The sequence below is a fragment of the Plecotus auritus genome, assembly GCF_963455305.1.
Source record: "Plecotus auritus genome assembly, chromosome: 4".
Classification (NCBI taxonomy): Eukaryota; Metazoa; Chordata; class Mammalia; order Chiroptera; family Vespertilionidae; genus Plecotus; species Plecotus auritus.
In genome coordinates this window covers 159,999,101-160,025,276 of record NC_137775.1, presented here as the reverse complement: position 1 = coordinate 160,025,276, position 26,176 = coordinate 159,999,101, and the positions used below count along the sequence as shown (strand labels likewise).

At 42.1% G+C, this 26,176-nt stretch overlaps 1 protein-coding gene across 1 annotated transcript in view; it reads left to right on the top strand.

The window, feature by feature from the left end:
- ABCB1 (ATP binding cassette subfamily B member 1) overlaps positions 1–21,411 on the top strand; it is a 74,138-nt gene extending 52,727 nt beyond the window's left edge. Inside the window, exons 20-28 of the mRNA XM_080667057.1 lie at positions 1,401–1,484; positions 4,514–4,717; positions 5,884–5,984; positions 7,531–7,671; positions 9,751–9,907; positions 10,614–10,811; positions 16,772–16,978; positions 19,884–20,030; positions 20,815–21,411. Coding sequence (XP_080523183.1) covers positions 1,401–1,484; positions 4,514–4,717; positions 5,884–5,984; positions 7,531–7,671; positions 9,751–9,907; positions 10,614–10,811; positions 16,772–16,978; positions 19,884–20,030; positions 20,815–21,021 — 1,446 coding nt within the window. The 3' untranslated portion in view covers positions 21,022–21,411. The remainder of the gene's footprint in view (positions 1–1,400; positions 1,485–4,513; positions 4,718–5,883; positions 5,985–7,530; positions 7,672–9,750; positions 9,908–10,613; positions 10,812–16,771; positions 16,979–19,883; positions 20,031–20,814) is intronic.
- Positions 21,412–26,176: the final 4,765 nt, after the last annotated feature.

The window sequence follows — 26,176 nt, the reverse complement described above, 5'->3', positions numbered from 1 at the left end:
TATTTGTGTATTTAAAAATGTAAGTGGTTTTACAAAGAAAATCCTATTTTACATTGAATGTAAATTTTTGGTCTAGATTTCTTTGGGTGAGTTTTTAAAAACCTAATTCGTTTATTTTGCCCTGAACTACAGTTACCTAACTGCTCTTCAGCTTCTCTGTTAGGCCATGTAATAAACACTTCATACTTATTTCCAGAATTGAATTCTAGACTCTCCCCTCCCCACAGGGCCCATTCCTTGTCTAGTCTTCCTCCATATTAATGAACAGCAGCTTCATTCCACCAGCTGTTCAGGCTAAAATCCTTAGCATCATCCTTGACTCCTTTCTTTCTGTTTAATATTACAGTAGCCTTCTAACTGGTCTCACCCCCTCCATCCTTATCTCAATCCAGTAGGTTCATCTCCCAAGAGCCAGAGTTATTCTTTGCAGTTGACTGTAAGGTCACACAAGGTGTGGCCTCCCACTACCTCTCAGACCTCATCACCCACAGCTTCACATATTTTTCGATACAGAGTCAATATATGCACTGACTCTCTGAATTTGAGAGTGGAGGAGTGGGAGAGACAAATGAGAAAAGAAATCTGTCTAGAACAGCCTTGGGCAAACTACGGCCCGCGGGCCGGATCCGGCTGTTCTATCCGGTTCTCTTGCTCTCCCCTCCGCTCCTTTACTTTGAATTTATATTAGTTCACACAAACACTCCATCCATGCTTTTGTCCCGGCCCTCCGGTCCAGTTTAAGAACCCATTGTGGCCCTCGAGTCAAAAAGTTTGCCCACCCCTGGTCTAGAGGAAGAGGCAACTTTTACAAATGCACACAAGGGTGCTTTTAAGACTAGTGACAGCCCTTCAAACATTCTTGCTCGTGCATGAACAGATCAAATATGCCTTTGCCACAGGGACTCTGCACATGCTATTCTTCCTTCTCTCAGAAATTCTCATTCTTCTCTTTATGCAGATCTCTTCTCAAATGACACCTTGGCGAGGCCTGCTCTGTCACCTCCCTGTCTATAAAATAGCACCTTTTCTCACTTTTATCTTTCTTACTCTGCTCTATTTTTCTTCAGAGCATTGTTACCACCTGGCATGGTATATATTTATTTGTTTGTGGCTTTCATCACTAGAATTCAGGCTTCATGAAGGCAACAACTTTGTCTTTTTTTGTTCACTACTGTATAGACTGAACACGTAGAAATCATCTTTGGAACAAATTAGGCATTCAGAAAAATTTGACACATTTATGTGTTTGTCTGCTAAGTCCCTTTTCTTCTCTATTGAGTGTCAAATCCTGAGTGCTAAATGCAGGAGATATAAATGATAAACAGAAAAGACTCTCCCATTGTCTTTAGAGCAAAGAGTCTTTGGGCTTTAAGAGAATAAAATCATTTTCTGTGCCACAGGATGTGAGCTGGTTTGATGACCCCAAAAACACCACTGGAGCATTGACAACCAGGCTGGCCAATGACGCTGCTCAAGTCAAAGGGGTACGTGCCTCCTTGCTGTGGGTGTTTGTCTTAGTTGGCCACTTTGAATCTCAGCATGAAACTAATTTCCTCATTTCCGGTGTTAGTTCCCATTATATTTAAGAAAATGTTAAAAATAAACATATAACCTACACAGTATATCATGTGCCTGACAGCAAAAATGTTAACTATTTAAACATCATATACCGTTTAGTGTATAGATAACTTACAAGCTTTCTTTTGTTACTTGCCATCTTGTTTATGCTATTAACAGTATATACGTGAAAAGATGATTATTCAGCAAAGGAAGTATTTATCAGCATATCACACAGGATCAGTCTGTTTTAATGTTCAACTAATTGACAAAATTTTAATTGCCTCCAGAAAAAAGAAAAAAAAGAGTGTATGCAGTTGCTATAAGGAAGTTTGGGGACCCGAGCTGGTTTAGCTCAGTGGATAGAGCGTCAGCCTACAGACTGAAGGGTCCCAGGTTTGATTCCAGTCAAGGGCACATTGCCTGTGTTTGTGGGCTCGATCCCCAGTGGGGGGCCTGCAGGAGGCAGCTGATCAGTGATTCTCCCTCATTGTGTTTCTATCTCTCTCTCCCTCTCCTTTCCTCTCTGAAATCAATAAAAATATATTTTAAAAAATAAGAAAAAGGAAGTTTGGGGCACTACCTTCAGAGGGGAGGGAAGAAAACCTTTTAAAAAGCTTGAAAGAAATGCATTGGAAGCACATTAAAAAGTTAAAGCAAGGGGAGAAGGAACAACATTATCTGATTATAAAGCTAAATTTTATAGCTTTTTGCTGTGTGAATCTCTTTAATCGATATAACTAGAAACTTGAACCAGGACGTTTTGATTTATGGATGAAGTGACAATCCCTTCTACAACTACAACTGTTTATAGCAAAAAAAAAAAAAAAAAAAAAAAAAAAGCTTTTATTCAGAAAGCACAAATATTTTGGAACTGGATTTCAAGCATTATGATGGTGTTTTGAGGAGGAAATAAATAGCAGGAGAGGGAAGAACAGGAAATGGTGAGGAGAAAAATGAGTAGGTGAGGAAGTGAGATACAAATACATAGGGGTACAGTGGAGAGAATGTGAGGGGGCTTTGTGCGTTTCAAGTGGTGAAGCATTTTTCTTCCCTTGCTTCACACTTGGACTGTGGTGTTTGGAATGTTACCCCCTCTCAGCCCTATGTTTTGAAATTAAATTAAACCAAGGGGCTTAATCTCCTCCTGCACCCTGCACCCCGCACCCCAGCTTGCAGGCTCTAGATCTTTTAGTTCATCTTTCATGACTATAGAAAAGAAGAATTTGTCATCGTTGACCCATGTTACTTATTTCTGTGGCCTTGACTGACATCCAAAGCTAAATATTTATATGTGTGAAAGGCTGTGTGCCCGGATAACTCATGGGCCCCGCACTGGGAGGGGGAGGTTTTGAGTGCTCCTCTCAGCCGCTTGCTGTGGGAATGAGCTCTGAGCAGACCTGTAAATGCTGAGAACAGCAGCCTCCACAGCCTTCCCATGCGCAGCTCTCTCCTCGTAGGAGAGAATCCTTGATCGGCTCGTAACTTCCGACTTTCTAATTGAAAATGTATAAATACAGAGAGAGCTGGCTTGGAAGGCCACTCCATTCTTTGACTTATACCCAATTTAGCTAAGCACCCCTTTGATAGAAGCTCAATGACAGCATCAAATAAAAATAAATGCTCTGTTATTTATGCTGTCTCTTTCAGCCCCAAGGCAGTTCCCTGGTGCGGAATTTAAAGTATAGAGGCTACTGGTAGTTGTAGCAACCTTTTTCCCTAATTACTGGTCTGTTGTTTTATCACGTAAGTGATGAATGGGTTTAGAGAGTCAATATTCGGGGAGGGGGTCTTATAAAGGATTCTATCCTAAAATTTATAACTAAGAGAAGTTTTCGTTATTAATCAATATACCTGCTCATTTCGGGGTCGGGAGAAATTTGTCCAAAGTCAGAGAAGTGGCAGTGACCACCCTGGACTGTACTCCACCACAATCTTTACCTGCGACCAGCCCTACTCAAGCAGAGGAAATTCAGAGAGTGGGAAAGCCATTTCCAGACAAAGCAGATCTGGGGGCCAGAGGAGGAATGTGGAATGGCTCTCAGGCACAGGGGGTCTCCAGGGTAGAGGGAGAGAAGTATGGAATGGTAGATGGAATTGACCTTCTAGTTTGACTCCTGGTCTTAGAGTTGCAAATCACTGCATGCTATTAAAAGTCATGCTTCAGGCTCCCCCTGGCATTCAAACAGAGGATCTGATGTCTGTTAAATATCCTGAATTAAATTCTATAACTTTCAGCTCTCTGTATTTTTTCCAACTTAAATGCAGATTAAATTGCACACAGTAAGCATCTCACATATGCCAACATACATTTGAATATTCTTTTTTTTTTTAAATATATTTTATTGATTTTTTACAGAGAGGAAGGAAGAGGGATAGAGAGTTAGAAACATCGATGAGAGAGACATCGATCAGCTGCCTCTTGCACACCTCCTACTGGGGATGTGCCTGCAACCAAGTTACATGCCCTTGACCGGAATCGAACCTGGGACCTTTCAGTCCGCAGGCCGACGCTCTATCCACTGAGCCAAACCGGTTTTGGCTATTTGAATATTCTTAATGACAAATGTTATAAGTAATTCTGCAGCTAACATTGGAAATTTCCAACAGTCCCAGTTTAATCTAATTGTCAGACTCTTGTTAATTTGCAGAGCTCACTTTAGTGATCGTGGTTTGATTAATGGAAATTTTCTTGGTATTGCAACATCAGAAGAAATAGAAATATGCAATTGAATTCTATATTATTGATCTTGAACTTACAGTATTTATTCTGAAGTCATGAAAATCAATTTACAAACCAAATAAACTTACAAGTAAACCTTTAGTTTTTTATTACTGAGAAGATAACCAATAGGTTTTCGTGAGGCTGAATTGTCACAATTCTAAAGAAAATGTGGGCATGGATTTTAAAGATAATGTAAAAGTGTGCATTTAATTTGTTTTGTTTGTTTTGTAGGCAACAGGTTCCAGACTCGCTATAATTGCCCAGAATATAGCAAATCTTGGGACAGGCATTGTTATATCCTTAATTTATGGCTGGCAATTAACACTTTTACTCTTAGCAATTGTACCCATCATTGCAATAGCAGGAGTTGTTGAAATGAAAATGTTGTCTGGACATGCACTAAAAGATAAGAAAGAGCTAGAAGGTTCTGGGAAGGTGAGTTCAACTAAGCGAGTTGCTTACCTAAGTAGATTGAAATATTCTAATCAGTGTTATTCTGTTACTATAACTCATTACTACTCATAAGCTCGAAGAATGTTCTCAACAAATAAAAAATAGAACTACTGTATGACCCAGTGATTACACTTCTGGGTATTTATCTAAAGATATCCAAAACACTAATTCAAAAGGATATATGCACCCCTATGTTCATTGCAGTATTTATAATAGTCAAGATATGGAAGCCATCGGGTGATTGGAGCCTGCAGGCCGGGGGGAGGGATCAAGAGGTTGGCCAGCAGACTCTGATCAGGCAATCGGGGCCTGCAGGCTGGAGGCAGCTCCTGTGTTGAGCATCTGCCCCCTGGTGGTCAGTGCATGTCATAGCGACCGGTCATTCTGCTGTTCAGTCGATTTGCATATTACCCTTTTATTATATAGGATTATTTTTACTTAAAAAACTAATGGAAAACCTTGTTCAATAATAAAGGCATTTTTAAGTGGCTGGGATATTAAGTGGCCCAATACACATCCCATTATTAATGTACATTTAATGACCTTAGGAAGTGCTCTTGATATTTGTTAAGGTAAAAAAATAATGACATAAGACCAAATATGGAATTGTATCCCAATTTTGTTAAATATGTACATGCTTAGGGAAAAAAAATGTAAGCTAATATCTAAAATACACCAATATGTGACTTTGTACCTCTTTGTATTTTCCAAATATTATTCAGTTGTCATGAATGATAAATATAAAGAGAAAAAATATGAACATCACATTAAAAAAATATAAAATTACTATAAATGTAAAATGTTACCATCATAGAAGAAACAGCACTGCAGTAGATGTAAAATACTGAGTTCTTGGGTGAATTTTGCCACTGTAAAGCTATGTGGCTTTAGGTAAATGCCTTTATCGGTTTAAGCCTTAGCTCCTCTTTCTGTAAAAAGGAGATTGAATTAGCCGATCTCTCTTCCAGATATAAAACTCAATTTGATAAATTACTTAGGATCCTTTTCCATAGTGAAGAAGCTCATAGGTCATAATAAGTTAATAATGTTAATTTTATTATTACATATTCTTTATCTCTTTTATGGAATTCAAACTAACTGCCCTCGTTTGTCCTTGTGCCCCTGGGTGATTGGGTGCTCTGTTACAGATCGCTACTGAAGCAATCGAAAACTTCCGAACTGTTGTTTCTTTGACTCGGGAGCAGAAGTTTGAATATATGTATGCACAGAGTTTGCAGGTACCATACAGGTAATAACCACTGAAGAGCGTTTCAATCGTCAGAGTGGCTTTCCAGAGGATTACTTTGGCCAGGAAGTGGGGAACAAGTGGAGAAGCTACTAGAAGGGAACCGTTTGAGAAGCATTTGTAACTATGCAGGAGAGACATCACAAAACCCTGACCTAAGACGGGGGCATCTCTGAGGTAGAACCTGTAAGAACAGGAGCCTGATGGGAAGGGGTGGGAGAGAGGATACTGAGAATGACCTCTGATGCCACGTTTGGATATGACACAAGTATTTGCCTTGTTGGGAATTAGTTCTTTGTGGAACATGAGGGGGTGGTGCATCTTAAAGGATGCCTTTTCTTCCTCTCTTTACCCTGCTCCAGGGAAGTCTGCTCTTCCTCTAATGAACTCATCCAGTGGGGGCTCTGAGAAGTGATCTAAGCATAAGTAAGCCCAACCTTTGAGTCTCGGTTTCTTCTATGGGAAAAGGAGAGAGCTCCACCTTATCGATGGGTTTTCAAACTTTTCTTTTCCGATAGTAAAGCCTATGTTTTCCTGAGGAAAAAAATTATTGAAATCCCAGTATGTGAAATAGATCAAAGCAGAGTTGATCTGGTTGAAGCAGGAGGAGAGGCCCAGAAGACTGCCCACTTGTCGGCCTGCTCTTACCTTCACATTGCCCAGTTCCGGGTGGCTCAGAAAATTCATGAATGGAAACTCCTCTGTGAAACCACTAACTCCCCATAGCATGTTATTCATAAGGTAGCTCCATTGCATACACTCTAATCCACCTTGATTCCTGGGTCCCCAATGGCAAGAACATGCCTTATTCCTCTGTGCTGCCCCTCATGGATAAATGTATGTTGCATGAATGTTTACTATAGTGTACATATGTTATCCATTATATATCCAAGAGGGGGGGAAATGGGGAAGGAACTTCCATTTATGAATCTCTAACAGGCTCTTCAGGTTTTCCTTGGCTTAGGCTCAACACTTGGAAGTGGGGTTAATCCTTCATTAAAGACTAGAGGCCCAATGAATGAAATTCGTGCAAGAGCAGGCCTTTCTTCCCCCGGCTGCCGGCACTGGCTTCCCTCTGGCACCCGGGACCTGAACTTTCTCCGGCTGCCAGGACCCGGGCTTTCCTCACAGAGGGAGGCCCCACCCGCCCACCACAGCCTGCCAGTTGGTGATCTGGGCCTCCCTCTTGGGCCTCCCTCTGTGGCGATCATGGGGTGATGGCCGGGCCCCTGACCAATTGCATTGCACCTGCCTTGGCTGGCCTGGCGCCCGTGGGTGTCAGCGTGGTCCCGGATGGTCACCTGCTGTTCGGCTGTTCTGTCGATTTGCATGTTACACTTTTATTATATAGGATAAAGACTGCGGCTCAGGGATTAGGCAGTTTCCTAAATTCTCACAAGTGGTAAAGTGAGAACCAAAATTTGTTTTCTGGAGACTAAACCCATCATTGCCTGCCATGCCTCCACGCCCTACCCCTGACCTATCAAAGGTCACGTTTTAAGGACTGAGACATGAAAGCCAACTAAGTTTCCCAATGTCTTCTTTTCAGAAACTCTTTGAAGAAAGCACACATCTTTGGAGTCACGTTTTCCTTCACCCAGGCCATGATGTACTTTTCCTACGCTGCCTGTTTCCGGTTTGGCGCCTACTTGGTGGCACATCGGATGATGGCGTTTGAGGATGTTCTCTTGTAAGCAGTGGATTCATATTTACGCTTAGACTCTAGAAATAAAGCCGAGGTGAACAAGCTTCATGCCTGCATGGAAAACCTTTCCTGTGAAGCTTCAGGAACAGATTTTCGTGATTCAGAAGGTGTCATTTTGCCTCTGAGTCTTCGTGTATTGTCACTGAAGCACCTCTCTCATTTGGGGAATCAGTGACTTCCTGTCACCAAAGTGCTGATTCACACATTTGATCTTCTGGGTCTGTGGTTTGCTGGGGTGGTGATTCAGTAAGGGGTTTCCAGAAGGCCTTGACATTGGGAGGAAGCCTAACCCTGAACCAGGTATCTGGCTCTTTGATAAAGAAGAGGAGTTAGAAGGTAAGAGCTGGAGAATTTCAGGAATGACAAAGGAAAGCTAGACTTGGAGTTTTGCTCCATCTCTTTGCCGAAAACTGTACCTCAGTTGGGGGGACACAGGCATGAACTTCATTATACTTCTAAATTACCTAGATATGAAGTTTGTATATGAGTGTCTGGATTTGGTAATGGGTGAGATTCTGCCCTGTGATAACATACCATCATTGGTAGGAATATAGTTTTACATTTAAACCAGAATCACCTAAGCTTGGCAACATGATGTGTCGGTATAAGATGTTCATCCTATGTAGATATGGACATAACATGCATTATAGTTTTCTCGGGATGACTCTAACAGAAGATTTAAAATTTCCACTTAATACATCCATTTGACAAGTGATATGCTGGTGCTATTTATGACCACGACCAGGAGAGGCATCATTCGCATCGGGGCTCTGATTAGACACTGTGCGCTGGAGGCAGAGAGTCTGGATTCTGGAGGAGAGGCAGTGAGGGACTCACAGTATTAACCTGGGAGGGTTCCCAAGTCTTAGGTCAGTTCCAGGTGCACTGTTTAAAAAGGCATGTTGATAAATGTGTGCAGGGGAAGGCAGCTGGAATGTTGAGAGTATAAGAAATTATCAAAGAAGCAAAGTTCCTGCACTGTACCTGTGATGTAGCCGAAATCCCAATCTTGCTTTCCCTTGCCATTTCTGAAATTCTCCAGCTCTTAACTTGTGTGGCTCTTTCCCCTCTCCCCCCCCCCCCCCCCAGTATTCCTATACTTGAAGGATGTCTTAAGCAAAAGGATATAGATTTTTTTTTTTCAATTTGAAAAACTTAACAGTAGACGTAATCAAACTTGCTACTTCCTAAAACAGAAGGTAGCAGCAAATGTAGGGAAGTGCCTGGGCATAAACAGTGAGAGCTGGACTAGACACCTTGTAGAGTCCTTCCCAACTTGAGGCAGTTATGGTTCCCATGTCATAGATGAAAAGCTTGATGCATCTTGGGAGCAGCATGCTATCTGTGTCTGTAAGGAGCTCTTTCCTTACTGTATAGCTCATAGGTTTTCTAAGACTGATGTAATTCTAGCATCCCTGCCTATGTCCATTATTGATTGCCACAATGATGCTGCATAACAGCTAGCCATTACAGTGGCATACAATGATAGCCATTGATTTTTACCCACAAGTCTATGGGTCAGCTAGACAGTTCCGCTGATCTAGGTTGGGCATAACAGCGCTCAGCTAGGCTCACCCGTGTCTGCAGTGAGCTGTGAGCTAGTTGGCCGGGACCCACACGCTTCCCTCCATCTGTGCCTTGTCCTCCAGCAGACTGGCTGGGCTTGTGGTGATGGCAGAATTCAGAAACAGAGAGAGACAGATAGCGAGAGAGAGAAGCATACAGGGCCCCCTGAGTCATAGGCTTGGAACTGGCAACAGTCACTTCCACCACATCCTGTTGACCAAAGCAAGTCACAAGCCCAACCCAGATTCAAAGGGGAGGAAAACCAATTCCCCTTCTTAAATGGCAGGGCTGCAAAGTCACATTGCAAGAAGACGAGGATTCAGAGATGAAAAATGGGGCCATTTTACAGTCAATTTGTTGCACTTACATGAACTTAAAAAGAAAAGTGGTTTTCTATTTTGTAATTGTTTGATGCTATGCTCTTTGGTTGTAAAAGTGCCAGCTTTCGAGCTTCGCAGTTATAATTCTTTGCACCCATTTTGTCTTTGTTTTTAATAGGGTATTTTCAGCTATTGTCTTTGGTGCCATGGCCGTGGGGCAGGTCAGTTCATTTGCTCCTGATTATGCCAAAGCCAAAGTGTCAGCAGCCCACATCCTCATGATAATTGAAAAGACCCCTCTGATTGACAGCTATAGCACAGAGGGCCTACAGCTGGTGAGTTTGATGTTTTGATTATATGATCTGCTCCTAACTGATGAATGAAAGTATTCTAGAAGGAGCCCTGGGCGGTGTGGCTCAGTTGGTTAGAGTGTTGTCTCATACACCAAAAGGTTGCAGGTTTGATTCCCAGTCAGGGCACATACCTAGGTTGAGGGTTCAATCCCCAGTTGGGGTACATTGTTGTTTCTCTCTTACATTGATGTTTCTCTCTTCTCTCTCTCTCTCCCCCTTCCTCTCTCTAAAACAGTATGTCCTCAGGTAAGGATTTTAAAAAAAAGTATTCTAAGAGGAAATATGATAAAATTTGTGCTTTTAAAAATTTGCTGATGATAAAATGAAACTTTCTAGATCATGGGTTCATTTTAAAAAAATGTTAATAATATATATTTACATCCAATACTTTTTGTATGACAAAGTTACTGGGAGGTAGGAACACTGCCCACTTTATAAGCAAATCTTGTTAACCAAGTTTTATTATATGTAGATTATTCCTGGGGAACAGATTGTTTTGTATTAACAATACAGGCTATAAAAACACTGACTCTTTGAGACTGTATTTGTTAAATTCTAGGAGTTACAAATGAAACCCAATTATAATACACGATCACTACCTTTGACACCTGGAGCTCAAGGGGATTGGCCATGCAATGTGTTTCCAGGGTTCCAGCAAAGAAACTTAGTGGTATTGTTCTGATTTTAGAATACATTGGAAGGAAATGTGACATTTAATGAAGTTGTGTTCAACTACCCGACCCGGCCCGACGTGCCCGTGCTGCAGGGGCTGAGCCTGGAGGTGAAGAAGGGCCAGACGCTGGCCCTGGTGGGCAGCAGCGGCTGTGGGAAGAGCACGGTGGTCCAGCTGCTGGAGCGCTTCTACGACCCGATGGCCGGCACCGTGGTGCGTACTCAACTCACTTGAAGTGTTTCATCGTCTAAAAACCTTTTAATTTTTTAATTTTTCCCTGTAAGCCACGGTTTTTCAAACCTTTGAAGAACAGCCCCACTTAATTTCTGACATCCTAGATATGGTCTCCAAGCTCATCATCTGTCCCAGCCAACATCTCCAGCCTCTCTCAACACTGCCCCCTCCCTTCTCTCCGTTAGGTTTCAGCTTATGTGAGAAGTTCCAGCAAAAATTTAAGGAGCCGTAAAGATAGAGGAGGGGTGGTAGGAGAGACAAGGCCGGAGCCAAGAATGGGGAGTGTTTCAAGAAGAGGAAGGTAGTCAGCAATGACAAAGGCTATGGAGAGGCAGGGTAAGATGAAGAGTGTAAAAACATGATAGGATTTGGCAATGAATGGGCTGCTTCTGACAGTCTAAGGCAGGGGTGGGCAAACTTTTTTACTTGAGGGCCACAATGGGTTCTTAAACTGGACCGGAGGGCCGGAACAAAAGCGTGGATGGAGTGTTTGTGTGAACTAATATAAATTCAAAGTAAAGGTGCAGAGGGGAGAGCAAGAGAACCGGATAGAACAGCCGGATCTGGCCCGCGGGCCGTAGTTTGCCCAAGGCTGGTCTAAGGTATTCTCAGTGAAGAGGTGGTGCTTGGAAGCAGGTGAGCATTGCTGAGTTGTGGTTAGGAGGGGAAACAGAGACTAGGTATAGACTATCAAGGTCTAAGATGAAGGAAGGGCAAATAGGAACAGCAGCTTGAGTGGGGAGGTGGAGTCTAGGGAAAATGGTGAGGGTGGAGATCATGAGCATTTTTATGGCTGATGGAGAGAGAAAGCTGTTGATGGAGAAGGCATTGAAGCATTGTCTGAGGGGGAAAAAGTAAGATCAACCAATTTTAGAAGTGGGTAAAGAATGTAGAGGGATTCCCTTTTGTTTCTTGAACTAATAGAATAAGTGAATGGTTATATTTATTTATTAAACAAACCTTGCTGAGTACCTGTCAGGGACTATCTTAGGTACCAGGGATGAGATAGGAGTCATGAGGGGAGTAGTAAAATTTTAAATAATTATAATGGAGAATAGGGGGGAAATCAGATTAGGAAGAAAATGTCATTATGAAGATGTTATTTAACTATTGGTTGCACTCAGATGATATTAAAAATATTTAACAACTGGAATGGTAAGGGCACTGACCAACCAGAATGGACACCTGTTCCATATAGTCAGATTGATGCCCATCAGCTCCATATGGGCCCTACTTGCATTAGTGACTGACATGAAAATAGAATTTTCAGCCTGTAGACCAGGGCATTTTCCCTTCCCCATAGCATTCATTGTTACTCAGTTGTATGTTTTATTGTATTCAAAGATAGTTATGCCTTTACGCAGTCTATTCGTTCACAATTACATAAGCTTTGTTTCTTATTTCTTACTATCTTTTTTATATATTTTTTGTGTGGATTCTGATTTCATGCTTCCATTTTGTGGCTAAAGTTTGGACTCTAAATGAAGACCTCGCTGACAAATGAGGCAATCAGAGGAGGAAATGCTAGCTCTCAGGCACTGATGATGGCCCCTCATGGACATGTATTAAGCAGTGTGTTAAATGTTGAGTTCTAATGAGTTATAGGGTCTGCTGTCCTCAACTGAAGAGATGGGGCACATACTTCCATGAGGTAGAATAAAGAAGGAGATAAGTTTGAACCAGTTCTTAAGGGATAAGTAGAGCTGGTTGCATAAGGGTATGAGGGTAAGCAGTCAAGGAGATGCCATTTGGTGCAAGAGATCATGTGAGCTGTGGTTGATAAGTAATTTGTTCCCGATGTCCATATAGGCTCGTTTGGCTGAAATAGTGGGTTTAACCAGAGTTGTGGTGCTCATGCTTTTTTAAAAAAATTCTTTATTGTTGAAAGTATTACATATAGTATTACATATGTCTCCTTCCCCCCGCCCCCCATTGACCTCTCCCTGACCACCCCCACCCCGCTCATGCTTTTTTTATTATAAGCTATTTAGGAATGCCAAAAAAATTCTCATGGCCTCACTACTGCACTCATAGTCACTTTAATGGAAATAGCACTCCATAACAGAGTTGAGTTGAAAACAACAGTAATGGTAAACAGTACAATATTAAACAAGAAGAAAGTAAAGAAATTAATTAATTATTCTACACATACAGAAATAAAAGGGAAGCATAATTAAAACATGGATCATATCAGTGATGACTCAGCATATGAAACAGAAACTGCTATAGGTATTCCAAGTAGATAGGTATTTAATAAAAGCAATCAGTTGCTTACAAAATCATTGAGAGAGCTGGAAGAGTAGAAGGGAAAAGTGAAAGAAAGTAAGTGCTCTAAGACAGCCAAATCACAGCTCCGCAGGCTGGGGTCCTGTGGCCAGGAAGTTGTGTAAATTATGCCACTGTCACAGTTACTCCAAACTTGAAGATGTAAGGTCAGAGTGTGCCTTTTGCAAAAACTCCCGTCTGCTGGAACATGTGTGTAAGCTTACCACTGCTAAAGAGAATTGGCCTCTGCCTTCCAGATTTTGCAAAGGGTTCCTCAGTGGTAGAACCTCAGTTACTTCCAGAACCAGAAGAGAGTCTGGGAAATAAGTTTTAGCCTTCCAGCCCCTTGATTTATGGAAGGGCAGACACAGGATAAGATGGCGATGAATGCTGAGTGCATTGGACAGTAACCATCTCAAGACGACACTGATAATGCACCAAAAGCAATGTCCTCACCTATTGTAGGAATGCTTTATCTGCTCCTGTGCATTTGCACTAGAACTTTGAAATACTGCCAAGGGCACATAGCAGCCAGACTTAGTGGAAGTGTCACCAATAAACACTAGTGCATGTGCCAAGTTTTGCTTATGAATACCAATTAGTAACCCTTAACTCAGTGGTTAGTAGTAATTAGTCCTCATTACTTTGTAAAAATGGGGATGTAGGATTTGAGCATTATTTGATCTTTGATCGTAAGAACTGAAAAAAGGACTTGATCCTGAGCTCAGGAAATCTCATGAACATTACCCGTGTGGTGGTTCTCAAAATGGTTTATATCAGAATGGCCCAGAGAGCTAGTAACGAACACAGCCACCTGGTTTATTCAAGGAGGTTAGGACCTGGCCTTTTAGTTTTCACAGTTTTCCCAGGTGATTCTGATGCCATTTATAGTTGGAGAACCTCTGGACTGATCCATTTGAGTGGTTTTGGTTAAATTGTGGGGAGTGTTGAACAACGAAGCTACAGAATTGTGTGTATAGAGGGAGGTTCCAAGTTGTGTGGAGCCTGGAGGTTATTCGATTTTATGGACTCTACTTAAAAGAATACAAAGTTATGAATACAAAATTAGGTACAGAAGTGAATATTTGCTTAGAGTGAGAAAAATCACAACAAAATTTTGGAAACTTAAAGATTCTGGTTCCTTCTTTAGGCAAATTGTATCAATACAGTACTTACCTGGAAGCGCTTCCTCACCACAGCCTCGCCTTCCTCCCACGCAGAACACTGTCCAAGACCCAGCATTTCCTGCAGTTGAGGCCTTCATTAGCTTCACTGTTAAACTGCCTCTGATTTGAGTCTTCCCCTGACCTATCCTCTCTCCCATCTCTGGTCCATCCCACACACCACCCTTAGAGCCCTCTGTCCTTGGGATACAGTTAGAAGCCTGTCATCATTGTGTAAATATTGCCCAGTGGGTGCCTGGGATAAGATGGGGGCATCTCTCTTTTGAGGCAGGACAGAAAATATCTTTCAGTAATGAGACACTGTTACCAAAACCCAAAAACTTGATTTCCTAATTAAGTGTTTATTTATATGAGCGGTACTCACTGATATCCAAGAGTTCTTTGGTCTTCCCTCAAACCCCTCCTTAGACCTCAGACAAAGAAGCTCTGCATTCATCTATTTTACATTTTGGCTTCTACACATGTTTCCCCAAAAAGAGAATTCTTCAGCTAACACAGATTTTAAATAGTTTGCAACTCTGGTGTATCGTGTGGGAAGGAGGAGGCCCAAGACTGTTATTGTATTCAGTGTGATGGAGAAACTCATTTAAACCTGCTGGAATCATTCAAATTTGTCTGATTATATTAGGCAGTATATATTTTCCTTCCAGGGGCATGCACCTGGAAAAAAATTTTTTAAACACACAACTACTCTTTCTTTCCTCAGATTTCTATTTCTCAAGTACCATGTTCCATTTAACAAGGTCTGCTGTTTTGCCACATGTTTGTATGGTTTTTCCTTCCTCTCTCTGCCTTCACTTCACACTGTAAGGAAGCCTGGGGCATAGTTGCTTGGAACAGTCTCCATGGCAACTGGGCTAGGTACCAATAAGGTCACGGCTGTATTCCATTCTGCATCTACGAGTTTCACAAACAGAAGCTGTCTTCCTGCAGCAGAGATGGTACCCTACCCCTGGCCAACTGTCTCCCAGAGGTGCCCAGCCAGGCACACAGGATACAGAGGGTATTTATGGCTCTTGGTATATACTCATCACCACTATCAGAAAAGCTTGAAGCTGAGTCACTCATGTCTTTATCAGAGTGGATGAACAGCTCTCTCACTCAAATGCCAGAATTCTCCTGCAAAGCAGATCTTTGCGGCAGCCATATCCACATCAGAGAGTGAGGACTTCTATCAGCAAGGCTGTGAGGGGCACCACCTGGGCATCTACAGCAGAATCCAGGGAGCCAATGACCAGGGAAAGGCCAGCCTCTCCTTGCTACTTCTTTGGCTCAGCATTAGAGATGTCCATCCATCCTTTCATCCATCAACCATCTACCCATCCTCTGTAGTTCCAACTACAGCACATGCAGAGAGATACATATTGCTGGTAGTCCTTGCGTGCATACTCTGTGCCCAGCAACTGTGCTAGTGGGGGTCCATACATGATCTTGTCTAATCCTTAATTCCAAGAGTTTAGGAATGATGACAATTCTCGTTTTATCCACAAGGAAACTCTCGAGAAAATTAAATCACTTTCCCAGCATCAACAACTATTGCGCACAGCAGCCACCTTCCTCCCACACTCACTTCTCTTCCATTTAATTGCTGCAGCCCATTCCTCAAAAACCTGATCCTAACCAACTCCGGGCAGATCAGAACCCTGACCTGCAAACCTATTATGTGGTCAGAGTAGTTATTTATTCCCCATCAAATCTCAGCTACTTTTCCTATGAAAAATCAATACATAAGAAGAAGGATGCCAGGAAATATTCCGGAAATACAATGCATTGTATTAGTTTCCTGTGGCTGCCATAGCAAGTTTCATCAAATTTAGTGGTGTAAAAAACAACAAAATGTATTACGTTACCAATTCTGGAGGTCAGATGTCCAGAATGGCTCTCACTGGGCTAAAATCAAGGGGTCAGCAGGGCTGGGTTCCTTTTGGAGGCCCTAAGGGAGTATCCGTTTCTGACCTTTTCTGGCTCCTGGCCCCTTCCCCATCCTCAAAGCCAGCAATGACCGATTGAGTCTTTCTCCTGTTGCACACTCTGCTACTCACTCTCCTGCCACCTCTTCCATAGTTTAGGACCCTATGGTCACATCGGGCCCACTTGGATAACCCAAGATAATCTCTTCATTTTGAGATCAGCTGATGAGCAAATTGATACAATTCCCCTTTGCCCTGTGACATAACATTCACGGGTTTCATGGATTAGAGCATTAGTATTTTGGGCTTGTGTGTATGGCATTATTGTACCTACCACCTGCATATATCAAATACTAAGGTTAAAGCAGAAGAAACATAACAACTCCTCAAAGCATACAGTTATGGCCTATTTAATTTTAAAAAATGATAATTAAAAAACTTGATAATAAAAAAAAAAAAACAGCAATGAAAAGGTAGTCTCACCGTCAGCTGGCAGTTTTAGTGTGTGGATAATGATATTAATATTGCTCGATGCCCAGTGTGCTGGTCATGAGGTTGATCTGTGAACTCCTGCTTTCAGCGCATCGACAGCAAAGAAATAAAGCAGCTGAACGTCCAGTGGCTGCGAGCACAGCTGGGCATCGTGTCCCAGGAGCCCATCCTGTTTGACTGCAGCATCAGCGAGAACATTGCCTACGGAGACAACAGCCGGGTGGTGTCACAAGAAGAGATTGTGCGGGCCGCCAAGGAGGCCAACATCCACCACTTCATTGAGACATTGCCTGACGTAAGTCTCCCTCCCACGTGGGAGTCCAGGAGCCCGTGGCAGCCTCCCTGACCTACAGTTTGATTTCTAAAGGGCTGGTTTCCCAAAGGTGAAGGAAAATGAGCAACTATAATACACACACACACCCCTCCCCAAGACACACCCACACCTGAGTACAGGAGTCTGGCCACATTTTCTATCCCTCTCCACCCACCCCTGACCCCAGCGGACCTTCCCTGTGAACAAGCCTGACAGTGCATATGTCTGGGAGGCCTTTCCCTTCAAGTCTGAGTGCAGGGCCCGCAGAAGCAGGCATGGCCCTCCCTCCCCAAGTATCCCCCAACCTTCCTCCTTGCAGCTCTTCCCCAAGCCTCAAGCCTCCCTGTGGAGTGAGGCCAGGGGACAGGACCCGGGCCAGAAAGGAGGCTCTCTGTGAATAGGGCTGACCCGCCGAGGTGGCAGTAATGTCGCGTAATCTCTCACCATGGCCCGTTTCATGGGCCCCAAGCTCTGCTGACAGGGCTGATGATTGAAATCTTCCCTGGGCTGTTGTCCCGTGGCTGTCCTCCGAATTCCTCCGGGGAAGCTAGATAAACAGAACTTCTCACCCGCTTAAGCCTCGTAAGTCCTATATCTTATTTATTTTATTTTTTGTTAATCCTCACCTGAGGATATTCTTCCATTGATTTTTAGAGAGAGTGGGAGGGGGAGAGGGGAGACACAGAGAGAAAAGCATTGATGTAAGAGAGACACATGGATTGGTTGCCTCCCACACATGCCCCCATCAGGGCCAGGGATTGAGCCTGCAACCGAGGTGCGTGCCCTTGGCCAGAATTGCACCTGGGACCCTTCAATCTGATAGGCGCTCTATCCACTGAGCCAAACCGGTCAGGGCTTCAATCCTATATTTTAAAGTGAATCTTGACATGACTCATCAACCCCTCTTCCCTCTTTATTATAAGGAAATGTCCCCTAAGAAATAAAGCTCAGTAGCATCAAACCAGCAGGGAAGGCAATCTGCTCGTGGGGAAGGATAGCAATACCAGGTGGCCCTCTTTCTCACTATTTTTTTTTCCTGAGGCTCTTCTTTGGATAACTGCTGCCACCACACCGTAGTTCCCAGGAGAGGGCATTGTCCCCCTCCCAGCCTTTCATCTTCTAGCCCACCTGTGAATAACTGGCCCATTCCACGGCTAGCACATTTTAAAATATAGTTTCAGTCCCCTCTACTAATGACGAGGTCAGTGTTCTCAACGTTTGGGCATGGACCATCAGCATCTCCTGGGAACTTGTAAGGAAATGCAGATTTTCAGACCCTGCCGCAGACCTGCTGAATCAGAAACTCTGGAGGTGGAGTCCAGCCATCGATGTTTTTAGTAGCCCAGGTGATGCTGACGCAGGCTAAAGTTTGGGAACCACTGGGCTAGGGATTGACAAAGACAAACACAGAGAGTAGCTATTACCTACCTAATTAATATGCTTGCCCTGTGGCATTGGTTTTCCACTGGGACCCCACCATTCTGGGCTCCTGGGCTCCATCTGTCACCCAGAGCACAAGTAGATCTTGTGGGTCTTTTTCTCAGACAAGGAAAGAGAAGGCAAATCCCTTGAGTCCTGTTTTCTGTCTAAGGAGCCACTTCTTCTTCTGAGTGATTTGTACTAGGATCTGCCTCGCCCTGCAGGGTTACAGCCCTGCCTTTACCTGCCTCAACAGGCTCAATACTTTATCAGTGCAACCTGGTCACCCCTCCACTCACATGGGACACAGTGCTTCTGCCTCCCAGCAGATGTAGCCCTGGGGTAGGGCCAGCCCCAAGCATCGGCTGGAACCTCACCTGGAGTCTTCTTATTCCATCTGCAGGTGGAGTCCTCAGTCTGAGTGCCACAGAACTAGGGCTGCAGGTATAGCAACTAAAAATAGGCAACACTATATAGAATGAACTTTACAAACTCTGAGTGTCCGAATCAGAGCCTACATTCTGGCTAAAATTTTAGCCGGGAAGGGCCTGTAAATAAGATAGCATTGTTTTCTAGGGTTACACGTGCTTTCATATCCTGTTTTGGCTCTCCCCTACGTACCCTCCTAACATCTGTTCCTATCATCATATTGAATAGTGACAGTTACCTAATGTGGGCAACACGTGTGTGAAAAAAAATTGGGGAGAGCCAGATTTAATGCTTAGCATCCATTAAACTTGTTGAAACATGGAAGATAATTTTATTAAAACAGACACCAAAAGGTGAGCATCCTAAGAATTCTTCCCTTTCTCACTTTAAAATAATGCAGAGAGCGTCACCTACTGGTTATAAATACAATGAGCATCAAATTTGTATTTATTTTTGTATGCATACCAGGGGTCCTCAAACTTTTTAAACAGAAGGCCAGTTCACTGTCCCTCAGACCATTGGAGGGCCAGACTATAGTTTAAAAAAAACCAACTATGAACAAATTCCTATGCGCACTGCGGGCCCGGGACGAGTCGGCTGCTAAGCAGGACAGGCAGCAGCACCCGGCAGGCCAGATAAATGTCCTCGGCGAGCTGCATGTGGCCCGCGGGCCATAGTCTGAGGATGCCTGGAGCCCATTGAAGTCAAATTTCCTCCCTTCTACCAATCTTTTTCCCAAATATAATGAAACCAGAAGACTGGAAGAGACTCAGATTGAGACAATATTCTTCCTCCTCGACATGCTGACTTGTTTATACTAAGACATAACTTTGAAGACATAAGTGTTCTAGTTTCAAGAAGAGAGATCAAACCTGCCATTTGGAGCTATATCTGTGTTTGTTTCATTCTCTATGAACCATTCCTATTCTGAAACTAAACTTTCTTTGTACATAGGGAAGTGACTATCCTCTTTTCTGTAAGCAAACCCTTTTTTAGAATCTTAGTTCTACTTTTCATAATAACTCAACCTTATTTACAGAAATATAACACCAGAGTAGGTGACAAAGGAACTCAGCTCTCCGGCGGCCAGAAGCAGCGCATTGCCATCGCGCGTGCCCTGGTGAGACAGCCACGCATTTTGCTTCTGGACGAAGCCACATCAGCTCTGGACACAGAGAGTGAAAAGGTAAGGATGGAAATTGGACTTACTCAAACGGACCTAAGATATAATGTGTGCTGCTAACTTCCACAGCCGAGGACAGGATTCAGCCACATGTTTTGATTATCACTTACGTCGCCTTTCAGTGGAATTCAAACACTTCCTGTAGCTGTTATTACTGGTAAAGGGAACTGAGCTCAAACCAGGCAAAACAGCCCTGGGTCACTCTGTATTGACCTAAGAAGCTGCCTTCAGGAGACGATATGTTTCCGTTTCCACTCGCGGCATTTCCTCAGCGGCTATAGAAAAAAGGGCTAGGGCACTACCATGTTAAAAGCTGACCGCACCTTAAGGTAAACATTAGTTTCAGTTCGAGAAAAAGTTGAGTACTCAGCACCTGGAAGCACACTAGTTCTGAGCGGTAGCCTATCTTGAAAAGACCAAAATGCAAGGAGGCTGTCTTTGTACTCAATCTTCCCGAATTTGCGGTAGAGCAGGACCAAAGGGCTGCTTTGAAGGATGTTGTATAGTGAGGCACGCCAGCACATGTCCTTAAATGATTGGATGGGCTGTGTTTATTGTCATGTCTTTGAGAATAGGTAACTCATGCCTCAGAACTAATCCAAACTAGGATTCGATTATCTTCTGACACGCCAAATCCCTTGCTTTGTAAAACCTGTTACATTTCACTGATACGATTGTTAAAGAAGAACCTGTTGTTGGATAGATTCATTTTGAGGGTTATTATGGGAGAGGAAATAAAGGGAGAGGGCTGTTTGTATCAGAATTCATTTCCATGAATATCAAATAGGTTGTCCAAGAAGCCCTGGACAAAGCCAGAGAAGGCCGCACCTGCATTGTGATCGCTCACCGCCTGTCCACCATCCAGAACGCAGACCTAATAGTGGTGTTCCAGAATGGCAAGATCAGGGAGCACGGCACCCATCAGCAGCTGCTAGCGCAGAAGGGCATCTACTTCTCCATGGTCAGCGTCCAGGCTGGGGCCAAGCGCTCCTGAACTGTAACCAGATAAGCTGTTAAATATTTTCTAATGTTTGTGTTAAAATATGGAATTTAGTCAAAGTTAAAAAGTGAGCACTTACTGGAAACACTATGTAGAGTGACCTGTGTAATATTTCCTGACACAAGATCATCCCACCAAGTTCAGTCTTGAAAGACTTTATAGTGAAAGGAACCCATCAGGTGGGATAAAATGATGTTTTCAATTGCATTAGAAGTTTATGTAATAATTCAAAGTAGATTTTGTTAATAAAATGTGTAACTTTTGTGTATATTTTCTTATTTGGACTGCAACTGACTGCCTTGCTTAAAGTACTGTAGAAGAAGCAAAAAGTACTGAATGTTTTCATAAAGCACCTATAATAAAACTAAACTTTTATATGACTGGAGTCATCTTGTCTAAAACACCTGTAAACATATTACCTCCTAATTGGAATATTGAAGATCCTATCTGTATTTTTTAAAAGGACTTCTTTAAAAACTATTAATTTTTTATTTTTGTGAGAATGCTTAAATAGTGTAAATAATTCCTGGTCTACATGTATTTTCACACTGGGTCCTAAAAAACCATCTACCTTCATTCTTGGAATTGACTCTGATGATTCTTGCATTTGCACATAATGATGGTTCTCACACTGACCACACAGATCGATACAAGATTCGTGGGCTTGGGTGGGACAAGAGGATGCACAATGTGACCTGTATACTCTGATGTACATTACATATTTTGCATTGCTCTTACAAAGGACTTTTACAGGATTTTAATATTTTTGTACTTTAAAAAAATACAATTACTCTTTTTCTGTTTCAATAATGAATCACTTTCCCAGTTATTGATCTCTCCAAAGTTGATTTTCTGGTGGCAGATGTTTAAAATGTCACATAAGCCCTACCCAGTGTGGCTCAGTTAGTTGGAGCGACTTCCCATGCACAAAAAGGTTGCCAGTTCAATTCCCAGTCAGAGCACATACCTGGGTTGCTGGTTTGATCCCCTTTGGGGGGCGTGTACAGGAGGCAACTGATTGATGTTTCTCTCTCACATCAATGTTTCTCTCTCTAAAATCAATAGAAACATATCCTCGGGTGAGGATTAAAAAATGGTTAAGGAGACAGAAAAAAAGGTCCTTATATAATTACTAGAGGCCTGTTGCACGAAATTCGTGCAAGGGGCTCGGCCCTTACAGCCCCGGCTTTGTCCGGAAGGTTGTCCGGTCTGACTAGCATATTATGCTTTTATTATTATAGATAAGTAAGATTATACATACACCCTACAAAGACTGAATCTTGAAGAAATATAAAATCTGAATAGACTAATGAGTAAGGAGATTGAGTCAATAATCAAAAACCTCCTAACAAAGGAAAGTCCAGGAGCCGATTGTCTCACTGGTGAATTCTACCAAACATTCAAAGAAGAATTAACAGCAAGTCTTCTCACACTTCCAAAAAGTGAAGAGAAGAGAACACTTCCAAACTCATTTTAAGAGGCCAGCACTGTCCTGATATCCAAGCCAAATAAGGACACACCAAGAAAACTACAGATCCATATCTCTGATGAATATAGGTGTAAAAATTCCCAACAAAATGCTAGCACACTGAATTTAATAGCACATGGTTAGTATCATACATTATGATCAAGGAGGATTTATCTCTGGGATGTAAGGGCGATTCAACATATGCAAATCAACAAATGTAATACACCATATTAACAGATTGAAAGACAGAAATCACATAATTATCTCAATAGATACAAAAAAAAGCAGTTGACAAAAATACAACATCCTTTCATGGTAAAAATTCTCAACAAATCGGGTGTAGAGGAAACATACTTCCACACAATAAAGACTATAAAGACAAGCCTACAGCTAACATCATACTCAATGGGGAAAGGGTGGAAGGTTTTCCTCTAAGATCGGGAACAAGACTGGGGTTCCTGCTCTCAACAGTCCTAGTCAACCTAGTGCTGGAAGTCCTAGGCAGAGCAATCAGGCAAGACAAAGAAAAGGCATTGCAACCAGAAAGGAAGAAGTAAAATTGTCTTTGCAGATGCTGTGATCGTGTGTGTGTGTGTGTGTATGTGTGTGTGTGTGTGTTTCTCTGGCTTATTTCACTTAGTACAATGTCCTCCAAGTTCATCTGTTTTCACAAATGGGAGGATTTCCTTTTTACGGCTGAATATTTTTCGTGTGTGTTGAGTGTGTGTGTGACATTTTCTTTATGCCTTCATATGTCAATGGACATAGGTTGTTTGCATACCTTGGTTATTGTGTGTAATGCTGCAGGGAACATGGTGTTGCTGATTTAGTTTTTGGATACATACCCAGAAGTGGGAATGCTGTATGGTATGGTATTTCTCTTGTTAATTTTTTTAGTAACCTCTATTCTGTTTTCCATAACGTTAAGCCATCAGATAAATGTATGTTATTTCTCACAATAGCCTTGGGAAACTGACACAAGCCTCAAATCAGAGACGTTAAGCAAGATGCTTTTCTTTTTTGTTAAGTGTGAAGGTAATGAGGCTCTGAGTTGGGCTGGTTAGAACAGAGAAGAACAAGTGGTTCTGGGAAACATCAGAGATTAGACGTGAAAGGTGGAGGGATGATAAAAGTTGCCTAGCAAAATGCTGTGATATTGATGGAGATCAACTGTTTCAGGAGGAAGATGATTTGTTCATATGTCTTGAAGGGGAAATTATGGTAGAAGGCATTTGAAAGTGTGGCCGCAGGTACTAACTAAACAAGGATGCTGTTTGCTTGAGTTCAACTCTTATTTTCCCAGTGGCATTTTAGGGTTGTCCAGCTCTATCCAATTCTAAACAGTGATGGCCCTTTTCTTTGGTTCACCAGAATCAACATCTGAATTTAGGCCAAAATGTGTTTCAATCTGTTCCTTGACACACAAAGCAACCATTTGTGTCCAGGTTTCAATAATGTCTTTTTTATTCATTTTTCTTGCACACATCTCTGTTTCAAATGCAGCTCCCATCTGTGAACCATTTGAGGAAAGGACCGTGTCTTTGCATCACTTTGTTCTTGTGTTTGGCAAAGTCCTGAACATATAGCAAAGGTTCCATAAGTGTTTACTCTTTTGCCAAGTTTTTGATCTAGAATGTGCCTTCCTTTGGGTCAGTTTTGTTTGATCACAAATTAACATCTGAAAAGTCCTTTGTTAATATGATATGTTAAAATGATGCTTATGTGAAGCCATATAACTTTATGTACCCATCAATACCATAAGACTTGTGACCCAGCCTTGTCTATTCAACAGTATAAAAGGGAAGGCCTTATGGGAATTGCACCCATAACTTTGTAAAAGAAAAAAATGTTTTTATGAAATTGGAGTCGTCTGGTAAGAGTATCGTACCAATGCCGGTGTCCTAGGTTTGATTTTATACTGCAGTTACTACATGACATCATTTGGGGAAGCTGGGTGAAGGGCACATAGGACTACAATTTTTGCAACTTCCCACTAGTGTATATTATCTCATAACAAAAAGTTAAGGAAAAAAGAAATAGGAGAATCAGATGGTTCAACTTTACTGAAATATTTGCTTCTCTTGAAATGATAATTTGGGCTGAAATCTGACAAATGAGAGGGAGTTACCCTGGAAGTGGGTACTTGGTTCACCATCATAATCCCACACCTCTATCAATTCCGGGCACATTGAAAATCCTCAATAAAAATATTTGTTAAATGAAAAAAAAAATAGAGATTTTTTGCTCTTTTAAAAAAATTTCAGGGAACACCTTCTGCAACTGTCTTTGTTTCTCTTGGAACTTCTAACTCCAAGGTGAAAGGCCTCTGCCCTTGGATTCTGGAACAATCAGAATATCAAATAGAAAAGCAGGAATGCTTACAGAGGCAAAGACATATGATGAAATATTTTCACCCGGGTTTTTTCAAAAGAATGTGTTTGAGTCATAGGAAAAGTGACCTTTGAGTTGTAAAGTACACGTTTTCACTTTCTCCACTGGGCAGTTACACTTAAATGTAACCTAACGGTCATCCTTTGGGGTATGGAGAAGCACCTGGGTTCTCCAGTCATGAAAGCCTGGGTTTCTCTTTTGGCTTCGGATTTGTTAACATGTATGATTCTGTGGGCAGGTTACTTCTTTTCTTTTAGTCTTTATTTCTCTTTGGCAGTTCAGGGATTTCAACATCTACCTGTTTGGATGACTTGAATACTAAATATGATAATAAAGTTTTTAAGATGCTTCTCAATACACAGAATATAAGCAAAAAAACAAAACAAAACAAAACAAACATGTTGATTGCCTTCCCTTTATATTTTTCTTGCTCTTCTAGGCTAGCAATTCTCTTGCATAAACATGAAGTTTTATTTTATATTTATTCACTTAACAATTCTCTTCGGTGCCTACTGGACTAGATAGTGGGAGCATGATGCTATGGCAAGAAGCTCACAGTGTAGGAGACAGGAAATATGTTTAGTAACATGTATTGGTGCCACGATGAGAGACTTCTTGGGGAATCCAGAAGATGGCCATCACTTCTGAGAGGAGTTCAAAGGTTAAAAAAGCTTCCTGGAGAACTGAGTACTTGTGAGACGGGCAGTAGAGAAAGGGTGTGGATGTGGAGAGCAGTAGAGAAAAGCCTGGAAGGCTAGACTTGGAAGTGACTCAGGGTGGTCAGAGTTTCAGGTGGGTGTGGCCACCACAGGAATGAGTCTGGGAAGTCAAGTAGGACCTGAGCCTGAAAGACCTCAGTGGTCTATTTGAAATAATGAGTGTCGAGATACATTTGCTCCTATTCCTCCTGCTAAGTACAACTAGAGACAATGAACATTATACAGGAGTGGGAAAAAGTAGGTTAACAGTTATTCATATGGAAAGATAATACAATAATTAATAAATAAGAATACAAGAATAAAGTCTGTGTTTCACGTACTCACAACTGTAAACCTACTTTTGCCACCCTCTGTATATAAAACAAACGTGAGCCTGAAAAGTGGAGAAAGACAAGCCAGTGAAGGACCCTGGAATCCAGAGAAGGACATGGTGGTGAGTTCTCCACTTTTGTTTTTGTTTTGTTTTGCTTTATTCTTGCCTCATACATTTCAGACTGGAAGTTGTAGAAGGCAAGAACCCAGAAATGTCAATGTAACAGACAGAAAGGAGCCCCAGCAAACAAACAAAACA